The sequence below is a fragment of the Ceratina calcarata genome, unplaced genomic scaffold (assembly GCF_001652005.2).
Source record: "Ceratina calcarata isolate Rehan_Ccalc_2016 unplaced genomic scaffold, ASM165200v1 scaffold90, whole genome shotgun sequence".
Lineage (NCBI taxonomy): Eukaryota > Metazoa > Arthropoda > Insecta > Hymenoptera > Apidae > Ceratina > Ceratina calcarata.
Window position 1 is genome coordinate 612,785 of NW_017180369.1, and position 12,150 is coordinate 624,934.

Sequence of the window (12,150 nt, forward strand, 5' to 3'; positions counted from 1 at the left end):
ACGTCTCGTAGTAGGATTTAATGACCGAGAAGCGATTTGTTTTACAACTAATAAAAATATATCTCACGAATTCTTCGTTTTTCCTCGTTTTCGTTCTAAGGCAAGAGTCTCGACTTTGGGAATAAAAATCTCCGGATTAATGAAACGCCGCCGAACATCGTAGACACGCGTACGCGTCGAATCGTCGGTGCTCGGTTCAAAAAGTCATAAGCAAAATGCTTCTCGAGCACGTTCCACGCTCGATTCTCTGTCTCCTTGTTTTGTGCAATAACACTGTTGGCCGAAGGCTGCCGCGAGAGCAGTCGCATCGATCACGCCCTTTAAAATATTTTTCTCAAAAACTGTAAATGTTACAGTAAATACTGGTTATGCAACTACGGAAACATCTAATATCTCGATACAAGCATCCTTTTACATCTGCTTGAAAAAATGCAAACTTCTCTTTTTACTACGCGGATCGTAATATCAACCGTCGACCCTTCCTCTGGTTTAAATGCGATGCACTACCACGTTTCACTTACGGTTCTACGCGAACTCACTACTTATCTAAGAACATTTATATCACTTGAAATGAGAGTAGTCGAGTAACTTCGTCGTATTATATTACACAGATTCTTTTTTCTCCTTTTCCCACGGGTCCTTCACTTGGTATGTTAAAATATAATACTTGAATCGCGTAATTCAACAATTCTCGTTCGTTATAAACACTCAGATTCGTAATTAATATAGATTCAATTGATTGCCACACAGTAGTTGAAATATATTTCAAACGGTACGAACTAGCTTGCCGGATCGTCTAAAATAACAGACACCCTAAGTGAATTATCGATATTATTGCACAGTGTGTCGGGAGAAGTTTAAGCGACAAACGAACGACAGTTCTTTTCCTCATCGAACACAAGCTTTCGCGATCGGAAAATACCTTTTAATCGAAACCGTCTAAAATATGTGATACTCTCGATTTCCTTCAATGTTTAAACGATATTAAATCTTATCAAATCCGCGAAATCGAAAACCTCGTTAATAAAATATTGAAAATATTTCATATATTAAACGATCAGAATAGTTTGTCTCTTTGCTTCTTCAAATAAGATTTCTCAACAATTGTTTTAGGCACAAAGTAGATACATAAAATACTGAAGATACGATGAAATGTTTCGGTACTTGATTCCCCCATGGCTCTTGAGACACGAGAGCCAGGCTGATTCAAACGATTTAGATTCGAAATAATTCGCAACGATCGAACGTAAATTTCATTCAACAAGACTTACGAGATATAAAAACGTCAACATGAAAATTCGATTAAATTCCTTATTAGAAATTCCGTTAGCGAAGTTTTTCACGGAGGAAAAATTCTGTAAAAATCACATACCTTTCCGTTTTGTACCAATATTACTTCTACAATGCAGTCGCCGATACAGAGATTAATGCAATTGCCTAGATCCATCTAAAACATTCAGGTGATCGGATTGCTCACTACTAGAACGATTCTACCGAAAACATTGCGAGTACTTTCTGCATTGTAGGATAAGATCTCGTCTCCTTTTTGTTACAACTATAATACCGCGTACAATTCAATTCCTACTTAACCAGAAATATCGAACCGTGGTTTTTTTTTTAATCAGCATCCGAGATCGAGTCACTCGTCGATCATCGTTCGAAACGTGTGGCATGGGAAATTAATGTATGAAAACAGAAATATACGTACCTCTCCTAACACATAAAGTAACGATCAAATTTTCTAACGACTAATGGGGGGGACCTAATTTCAAGGGAAAACGTTCGAATAAACTTCATCATTTTTATACACAACTCGCTCGGTTAATAAGCCGAAGAATAATTGATTCTACCCATGGTAAATTTAATAGAACTAACGTACGAGGATAAAAGTAATACGACTATTCAAATAAGCAAGAAACTACGTGCGACTCGTCCACGTACGAAGAACAATCGAAATCCTTTAATCTCTACAACTTATATACAAATCTCGACGTACGGCGATAAAAACAAGACTCGATACGAACGCATAACGAGTTACGGATGGCACATAGGCTCGTAAAGATTCAATGAAGAATTATAACTGGTAAACAGTAACTCAACGAAACGGGAATAAAGCGATGATCCAGACGGGATTTAAAAGCAAGAAGAAGAACGAACGAACGTCGCTGGCAAGAAGGAGCGTCTCACTGACGACGAGACCAGAATCGATTGTCCTCTCGTTCTCTTCCCCGAAACTCGTTGCTTAACTATACCCGAACTGCACTTTCCGACACTGGCAGAGCCATTTAATTATCCGAGCATTCCGCTCGACGATGCTCGGCGGATCGCTGACCCTTTGGTTGGTCTCGTCGTTGCCCATCCCCACGCTACAATCATTGTTCTGCCATTGACTGCCCTGATTCGTTTGGTTGTTACCGGGCCACGAGTAAAGGCCCAGCGCCGAGTCGACCGAGCTCACGCTGTCGAAGAATACCGGGGACGACGACTTGGAGTCCGGTTTCGTGATACGCTGGTAATTGTCCGAGTCGAGGCCCAGACAGTCGAAGAAATTTTCCAGCTGGGTGATCGATCTCGGCGGTCGCACAGGTACTTTGTTCGATCTGCCGTTGTCCTGACGCCAGTACCGATCGCTGATGTCCGATTTGGATCTCAGAATCGGGCGACCGCGACCCTCCTTCCACCCGTCGGAAAACCTAAGATGGGACACGTTAGATCTACCAAACTGACCAGGTTCAGATTTTGGTACTCCATTAAAAAATGTATGAACGAGCCATTGTTTAGCTCGGGTTCAACGTTTAAGTACGTACCTCGAGTTGCACGTGGGACTGTAATCCGTCTGACTGTTACTGCTCTCGGAATCGGGGCTGTAACGTCTGACAACAGACGGCGTGGTACCGTTAGCGTAACTACCTCGCCGCGAACGATCTTTTTCAGTAGAGTGTTGAGTAGACGCGCCGCTATCACGTCGTATATGACTCCAGCAATCCTTGAGTAAAACACGCGATGAACAGCGGTTTTTAATAGGACGCCTCGAGCCGCGAACAGTAGGTTCTTCTTAACTACGTAATACGTACTTGTATCACCGGCGGTGGTTCGCTACGAGGTGTACAATGCCCGGAAGATCCACCGGAGTCCCTAGCGGTCGCACCGTGGCTCAACTTGCTCGAACCTGACGACTTATGCGTTCTACCTCCGGCGGACAGAACGCTGCTGGCGTCGCCGCCACCAGAGCCCAACGATCGTCTTATGTGTCTGGAACTGAAATAATAGAAAGAGGAACTTTATCATTACTTTAAACGTCGAAGAAAAAGACTAGAGAAAATGATACGTCGGATGTGTAAAAATAACTACGGGAGAGTCAACAGAAGCGAGATATTAAATTTAAAAGAGGACGCTGATAATTCTGAGAGTAAAGAAAATATTTTGAACGGCTTACCTGCGATAACAGACCGCGTCCCGTTTGAAGCTGTGCTCGGAATAGTCCGAGCTCGTCTCACAATCCGGGCAAATGCTCGAGGATGGACGATGCCCGGATGGCTTCGACGACTTGGTCGATGCACGTGGCGAGAGGGACGCTCGTCGCCTCGTGCTGGTATGCAGATCGGGCAGAGATTTGTGACAGACGGTGTTCTCCACCGACTGCGAGCTGGTCGACTTCCTATTCGCCTTGCCGGACGTGTGCGAGTGCGAGTTGCTACGCCCGAACTTGAATCGGACGTCCTGCGAGCAATGCTGAAGAATCAGAAGAATTGGGATTAAACGATCGTTGTCAAGATTTGGCTAGATGCCGAGAAGAACGAAAAATATCGAAGAGTCTTTTAACAGTCAATCGAACGTAATTTGTGCCACTCTGCATTACTTTAAAAAAAATCGTCTTTATAAAACAATGTACGTGAAAGAGGGTGGGTAGAGACAAATGGTTTCATTTTGTATGCGTAAAAAGATGACGAGGACAAATTTTTGAACGAGTAATTCATCCAGGTTCGCGATGAGAATTCATCGGCAAAGACCATTATTGCAGCTGTTTCGTAGCAGCAGCTCCGTGACAGTTTCATCGTACATGCTGTGCATGAGTTTAATAAAACCCGGGAATATATCTTTCGCGTTAAACTCGCGAACACGTGTACGTACAACTTCCGGTTCCTAACTCCGTTTCCTGTGGCTGACAGTCCGATAATTGCGATTCATCACGGGGAAACGTGCATAACATACTCACGGGTAAAACGTACGAAGGACAGTAATACACGTGCGCTTAACCGCGAATCAAGTATTCAGCGAAGTAATTACTTTAAATCGGACAAATTGCAATACCGTTTCTCTAAAATGAGAGTCACATCTTTTACGAAGGGTAACACGTGAAGGGGGACATTACGATATCTTTGCGGTTCACACAAATGCAAGTGAGGGAAGCCGAAACATCGAATTTATCGTATTTAATCACGACTCACGTCGATCTCCCTTTGTATTCGAATCATACAACACCAAGCCTAGAACATACACGAATTATACCGACACTAAAGAATCTCTAATTCGAGGAACAAGTAAAATTGCGATTAGAAGCTTTAGATAACAATTCCTCATCGGTGGCGTACGAATTTTCACGTACGGTTCGATGATAGATAGAAATTCTGGAATACTCGAATGAACAGAAACCCGGCGATAGTCGGATGATAAATTTGGGCGTCTTACCCGTTCGTCGTCGCGAAAGTTGGGCGACAGGCTTCCAGGCGAGTAGCGGAATTTCTCGTCCTGCGGAATACCGTTCGACTGCACGACCGTCTGCGAGAGGCTGTCGGGAAAAAATACGTTCTCCTTGCTGTCGGTGTTTAGCAAGCGACGTAATTTCGCTTGGAGCTGATCGCCGCCGGTACTGCTCGGCGGTCCCGAGATCGCTCGCCGCTGCGGCACAGGAACCAAGCGCGGACTCTTCGGTGGCAGTGCGGGTGGCAGTGTTTGTTGCGGGCTCAGGATACCGTCCGCTATCGAACATAGTCGAGACTTAATCGATCGAACCGAATTGGACGAAAGTGCCAGACTCGGCGGCCACTCGAGATCCTCCGAGAGGATCAATTTCAATTGTTGCGTGCGGATTCGAGTGGCTGACGAAACGAATCGTTCCACGAGGAACCTCACTTCACTCGAGCTTTCAACGAGCGGGTCTACGTTTAATGAACGTTCGACTCGTCGGCCACTCCAAGTACTTAGAAAGGATTTCTGTTGTTCCGTGCAGGGGGATCGCTCGTTTTTCGACTTCGTTTCGCAAATAGCAGATATTAGCGATTCTCTTATAGATCTATTCTACGTCGGACAGAAATGATCAGTATGGGAACTTCTTTTCGTTAGATTTCTCGATGATACGCGTGACTCGGTCTTTTGGAAATAATGCGTTTGGAAACAGTATCGTGTGTCGCGAAAATAATCTGCCGGAAAGTAATCGTGTGAGCACGACTTTAGTCAGAAACGAGGTTTAATAAAACTTTCTCAGTTCGCTATATTTACGATCGCATAAACATGTTTAATACGTTCGATCTTTTAACTCGTACGACTCGACGTAATGCTATAGCATTCGTACACCTGTGAAACTGAAACTGCTGACGGGAAACGTTCGTTTCAGAAAGCGACGTCAGAAAAATCGTAAAAGCGCGCTGCTAAATTCGCAGGAAAAATTGATCCACGAGAAAAATATGAAATAGTCGATTAACCAAATGAACCATAGAAGATGGTGTCTAAAAAATTTGCTATGACCCGGAAGATGGACTCCCCAGCGATTCAATCTAAATAGAGATTCATGCGGCAATTTCGTAGGAAACAGTTTGTCACGTTTTATGTCTGCGACGCGTCTGTAGGAACATAAAGAACAGTGGAAGCTTTCGAAAGTGCTCAGACGACCACTTATAGCTGTTTCCTTGATGGCAACTTGCCCACCGAAGAAACGAGGAAACACGTGCACGATCAAAACGATTCTTAACACGTTCCCTGTCGGCCGCGTATACCAATGCGTGTTCACATCTTTTTCGTCCGACGATCGACTAGCGTCGATTAGTTTACACGAATAAATGATCAAAACGATCATCATTGAAATTTCTATTCCGAAGAAATAAAATTGAACGGAGAATAAAAACATCGGAATAAGAAAAGAAAGAAAGAAAGAAAGGAAGTTTTTCAAGAGACTTACGCCTGTCCTGCTCGTGGCACGACGCCCAGCAACAGGGCGGTGTCATCGGACCAGGTGCCAGCTGCGACGGCGACGTCGGTTGCATCGAACAGGTCGACGTGTTCCCGCATTTCCTCAGCAATCTGGGTGGCGCGCTGGGTGCGCTCAGCTGAGAAACTTGAAGATGACCGCTGTTCTTCAGCTCCTGCTTCCGATCGAGCACGGTCTCGCTCTTCACGTAGAACGCCTTCGTCTCTTGGAGGATCTCCACCGCGCTCTTCCGCTTCCCTGTTCGCAACCGGACCACTCGTAAACGACACTCGAGTAAAAACGGTAAATAGCCTGCTTCCTGTAAACGCATACTCGACCGACCAGGCACGCCCGACGAGACGGGGCCAGCCACGTGCTCTGGCACGAGCCTCTCGGTCACAATAAGCGACTTTTATCGCGCGAGAGAGCGAAGAGCGACGAGCAGTACACGAATAGAATCGCCGGAACGCGAGAATAATTTGTAAATCTACGGAACGAACATTGAGAAACGCGTTCAATGACTCTAATCGTATCTGAGTAAAGTCTGAAATGAATTTCATTGCTGGAATCGGTGGCACAATCATTTGGTTCGATCGCTCGCTCCCGGCACGGAACCCGCGACTTCCAACTAGTCGATCTACTTATTACTGTTCACTTGAAACTTGCATCCGGCTCAAATGAATAATTCAACGGTCGACTGTTTAGTTTCAGTTTTATAAGTACTTCATTATACAGCGAGATTATTATTTGCAACAGTTGGATTAATTCGACCGTGGCTGAGCCTCTGTTTGCGTTTTCCCTGTTGCCCCCCTTTCGCGAATATTCGCGATGAAACTGGCTCTTGAACAAAGTCCGAGCGCGCAATTCCAGTTTAATTAGCCTGTTTTAGTGGCAATTTATTGCCCGAAGAGCATCGCTCGTCTCAGCACTGGTTCCGTCGAGTATAAAATCGTTCGATGTTATAAAGATGGTCCCGAATATTCTTCAAAAGTTAAGGAACAGACCAAAGGGAACGAGACGAGGGAAAGAGTTCGAATTTATAAACCTACGTTTCATACGTGAAATTCGTTTTACGACGGGTCGACGCTTTTACGATGAGCCATATCCCGCGGACATAATTTACGCAGAAAAATCGTGTCTCTCGACAGCAGTCATGCTTCACCCGCGAACATAACGTTGTATTAAATTGCACAAGAAAATTCTTACGCGGTCGATTCTTCCATGCACGGTCCCGCGACCGCTCGGGGTATAATATGAGCCCATCCGACGTATCGCGTGTCCTCAAAAATCGATGGAACAGGAAATTGTATTCGAAAGCGAGCATGATGCAACGTTAATCAGCAAAGCTAACGTTACGTAACGAACCGCTGCCGCGAATTCCACGCAGAAACTTGCGATTCGCGAGTCGAAGGAAGGAACGGGGGGAGGTACATTTTGCTTGTGAATCGAAGTGTAGTGCCTATTTCAAAAGCCGGACAAAATATTACGAGTAAAAAAGGTGGCGTCGTCGATGGTTTCACTTTAACATAATTTCCGGGACAGCTACCGACGCTGCCGCTGGTTGCATCGCGGCGAATCGCCGGAAACGATGAACAAAAAATACAATTGACTGGCTCGTTCGGGAAATGGTACTGGTAGAAATCGTAGGACGAACATTGCAAAATTAATTTATTACGGAGGAATGCATTCTTTCCTTCAGCGAACCAGTCATGAAATTCGTGTAGGAAGTAATAATATTCGCTAGGCCAATTATAAACGACTTAAATATTAATTTTCTTAACGACGCGTACTACGTTTTTCGAGTACGTGTCGAGGTAGAAATGAAAGATCTCATTTCCCGAGGCGCGCAGGTTTAGGCATGAACGCGAACGACGTCAAAAGCAATATCCGAGCCGGTTCGATAGAAAAAAAAAGCGTGGATCAAAATGACGGGACGGGGAACAGTGAAACAAAATCGGGGACGCGCGTATATGTACATATTTGCCATGGGGAACGGTTTTCGATCGGCGATACCGTCGCGCTGATAAACGATAGCTACCTACGTAGCGCAGTTGAAGCCGGAAGTTCTGTAGGCGTGGAAGCTTTCATACTGATTAACATTAGCGTTTTCGAGCGCCGGCGATACCGGGAAAAATGTTTCCACACCGGCGAACCGAAGTAACGAGATTACTTAGTCGCCAGGAATAAACGAAGGACAAATTATGCGTAAAGAATCACCTCGATCGAGGATGCTACCGCCGCGTGCCGTACCGGATCCTTATGAATTATTCATTGCTCCTGGTTTAATTGCGTTGCCAACTTTTATCGGCGGGAATCAATTTCGTCTCGTTGATTTAACGAATCGTGTCCTTTTCACGTTCAGACGAGACGATTACAAGTTTAATCATTCAACTCTCACCGTGCAAAGATCGATCGGGTAAAATTTAGCGTCTGCTCGATTTTCGATAGTTCGTGTCTGAATGGTTTAATTTGGCGTGTTTAAAAAACTATAATTCCTAATGAAAAGTCGAATGATTTATAAAATGGTCTCGCACGATTTCGTGGGCGGTGCTCGTCTTCCACGCCTATGGGCCTCGCGGCTGTGGATCGACGACAGTGGTGCACGTGTACGCACTTTACACGCGCGGCCGGGTTAAAGTGTCTCGTTGCCACTCGTCGGAGAGGCCGAGAGGAACCCGAGCCTCGGAGGTTTAACGACTAGCAATCAGACATCTGCTGCTTCTCTCCCGTTTTCGCGTGCCACGCACGTCGATGATCGACGACGTTCGCTTGACACGCCTTGGGGATTTGATACCCCCGCGATATATCTACGCGCACATGTAGGGAGAGGGCAACGAGGAATCGATTGCCCGAATTACCGCGTGACAGTTTCAATTTGAAATATGACAGAATCGCTCTGATCCATTGTCCCAGCCGTTTAACGTCGGAACGTTCCGTCTTCTGTATCGTAAAATGGAACAGAAGATTCGATATGCGAGCATATATACGCTTAGCAACAGTAGAATCTTTCTATCTAAAGAATCGGAGAAAGAAATCCGAAAGATCGAGACTTTATGAACCGTTTAGTCGACCGTCATATTTCGTATTTACATTCTTTAGGGAAGGAAGCTGTGCAGGCGAAACGATTCGATCCGACTATGGCGTGAGGAAACGAATTTACTCTTGATCGAAGGTCGAGGAACTCGCGCGAGGCAAACAGTTGGTCGTTCGCACCCTTCAGAGAAAGAAATCGACTCTGAAGCTTCTTAAACAGTGACGCTTGTTAAGCTCGTTCTCCGACACGAATCACTCGACTCGGTCACGGTAGCCGATGACATCTGTTTGACACACTGTGCTCAACAGACGTTCTTTTCGAACGAAACACTGGCTGCAATAATAAACGCGTCGGGGATGGAGATAAGAAAGAACATGAGCTGGCACAAAGTCAAACGATTCTGCGAATGCCACGTTACTACCAAGGGTTCAATTTTCATTCCGAGGAAAAACTGTCGTATAAAAAATCACTCGAATCGTGTTAAGTAATTTTTAATTAAAATGCAGTAATCTCTTTTTGCTTGCCTGTTTAAAAAAGAAAAACGCGATCATCGATTTTACATATTCGTTATAAAGGGAAAGTTGCTGTCCCCTGCAGATTCGAAGTGCTCGACACTGTAAAGACACCGTTTTATTTGTTCTCTCGGTGCTCTGCCCGTGAAGGCAGACGTTCATTAAGAAAAAAATTGCAACCGGTATAAATACCAGCGTTCGCAAAGCGTCTTTTTATACGCCGATTTCCTCTCTCGGGTTCAGAGCGAAGTGAAACGTAAACCGAAGGGTACCGCGCGATAATGAAACGTATCCTCGACCTTCACCCTCGTCGCGTGCCCCGGGTGTTCCACGTGTTTAATTATAAATCATCGATTCTGTTACCGGTGTGATCGGTGTGCCGTTGATGATTCCTGACGTACGGAGGCGCCGGATGCCTGGTCTGCATGTTCCAATACGTGTTCTGACCGTTGTTACAAAAATTATTGACCCGCGGTTGCTGCGAGGGCGACGTCTGCTGCTTGCAAGGCAACCTGGCCATGGCAGTCATCATTTTTCTCTTCACACCTCCATACACGGCCAAGGCTCAACGGTTCATCGGGCCCCTGCTTTGTTCCTCCGTCGTTTCAACCCCATTTTCGTGCGATCGTCTGCTCCCTGCGAAATAAAAATCATCCCTCGTTTAATCATTCACATCGGTCCGAAAAGAGTCGCATTCCTTTATGAAGGACGCATTGAAATGGACAATACAATTAGTTTAATGGATTTCATCTGCGCGTCGAAACCGTCGGGTATAAAGTAAAAAATTCCGAATCGTCGTTTCCGGTTCCACTCGGAATTATCGAACCCTCTGATGCATTATTCACTCGAATAATACGGATCCATTAGAATATAATTTACACGGAGCCGTGGAGCGCGTCTCGAGCCTCGATCAAAATATTCATAGCGCTGGAATCACGGCACGTTCCGCTAAAATATTGCATATTCCATTCTGATTAACATCCGATCACGATCAGTCGAATCCGCCGTGTTTGAAACTTGCCGACGAGATCGGTCAGGTCTGACGATTGGAGACGGAGAATAGTTGTGAGACCGGGAGAATTAAACCAGCCGCAGGCGTAAATCGTGTGAAGTACCAATACGTTGAACAGTGAAAGCCGACCATCTTCGTAACAGATTACTAACCGCGTAACTGTTCTAGGAAAAATATGACACACGCGGTGAAAGCGATCGTGCGGTCGTTCGTTCTATAAGTAAAGTAAAACTAAAATTAGATATCGATGGGAAATAAAGCTCGGCTAACGAGCCTAACGACTTTCCTCGGTTAGTTCCTAGCCAGTGTTCTCTTGCCGCGTCGAAAGTTGGACAGGTTCGAGAATCTCCCACGACGCAGGTCGAGCGAACAGATCAAACGATTTCGCGAATTCGCTAGATCCGGAATACGTTGTAGAAATAAAATAATGTCCATCGAGTGACGAGCGTTCACCTCGACGTCGGCTCGCATTGTTTGAAATTCTTTTTCCATCGTTTGTTGCCAACCGGCTGAATCACGCTTCGCTCGTTCCGTACGAAATCATCGCGGAACGCGCGAAAATTCCATCGTAATGGTCATTACTAGCATTTCTCTTATTTCGTCGTTCTGTCGAGAGATTTGCGAAACAACGATTTCTCGGTAAATCGCTTAAATGACACGGATGAATAAAATCGTACGCAACACGAATCAAAGTCGAACGATGCCGCGCTCGCTTATCGTACCGTGTGAGAAATATTATCATTCCGGAAAGAGCATTGTTCCAGTGGTCTTATTAGACCGACTGGAAACCGACGATTCAAGATAAACGAGTAAAAGGGCTGTCAGTGCAAGACATGAACAACGCGTATATACAGAGTGGGCCGATAATCGTAATACAACCGGGCCAGGGGGTGATCGCCCCCGCCTGGTGGTACTACAATTTCTGGACCACTATGTATATTTACGTACATAATAAATAAATGCACGTATCGATAATCGGGTTAAAACGCTGGACAACGAATACAGCAAGAACTCGTATTCATTTTTTGTATAGAGATATCAGTGCACGTATGGTAAAAGGAGAAATACGAAGTGAGACGATCGATCGTTAGAGAACAATGGCAGCTCGCGGTTTTATCAGGGAAATGAGCAACGTTATCAATCGGAAACAGTATTATTTCAAGGAGTAGCGTTGGTAAACGACGCGAGAACATCGAATCGAGTGCCATACATCTATCTTTACGACTGTCCGCGCCGTCAGCAGTGCAGAAAAGAGACGCGCAGTCTAGGATAAAAGCTCCGAGATAAAACGCGACCGATGAATCACCGTTCCGAGCGTATCGACGAACAAGGGTTAAGGATCTATAGGCTATACACTTAAACAATTACAACTAGCATGTTGAATTTGTTATTATACATTCCTATTGCT

At 45.2% G+C, this 12,150-nt stretch overlaps 1 protein-coding gene and 1 long non-coding RNA gene across 2 annotated transcripts in view; one reads left to right on the top strand and one right to left on the bottom strand.

Moving 5' to 3' along the window:
- The window catches only part of LOC113465139 (uncharacterized), a 64,203-nt gene that overhangs the window by 40,596 nt on the left and 11,457 nt on the right, over positions 1-12,150 (top strand). The gene's annotated exons all lie outside the window — the stretch shown is intronic.
- LOC108631484 (uncharacterized) overlaps positions 507-12,150 on the bottom strand; it is a 22,293-nt gene continuing 10,649 nt past the window's right edge. The window contains exons 2-8 of the mRNA XM_026818923.1: positions 10,094-10,366; positions 6,176-6,442; positions 4,690-4,979; positions 3,437-3,780; positions 3,075-3,258; positions 2,808-2,986; positions 507-2,693 (exon numbers count right to left, since the gene is read on the bottom strand). Coding sequence (XP_026674724.1) covers positions 2,243-2,693; positions 2,808-2,986; positions 3,075-3,258; positions 3,437-3,780; positions 4,690-4,979; positions 6,176-6,442; positions 10,094-10,262 — 1,884 coding nt within the window. The 5' untranslated portion in view covers positions 10,263-10,366 and the 3' untranslated portion in view covers positions 507-2,242. The remainder of the gene's footprint in view (positions 2,694-2,807; positions 2,987-3,074; positions 3,259-3,436; positions 3,781-4,689; positions 4,980-6,175; positions 6,443-10,093; positions 10,367-12,150) is intronic.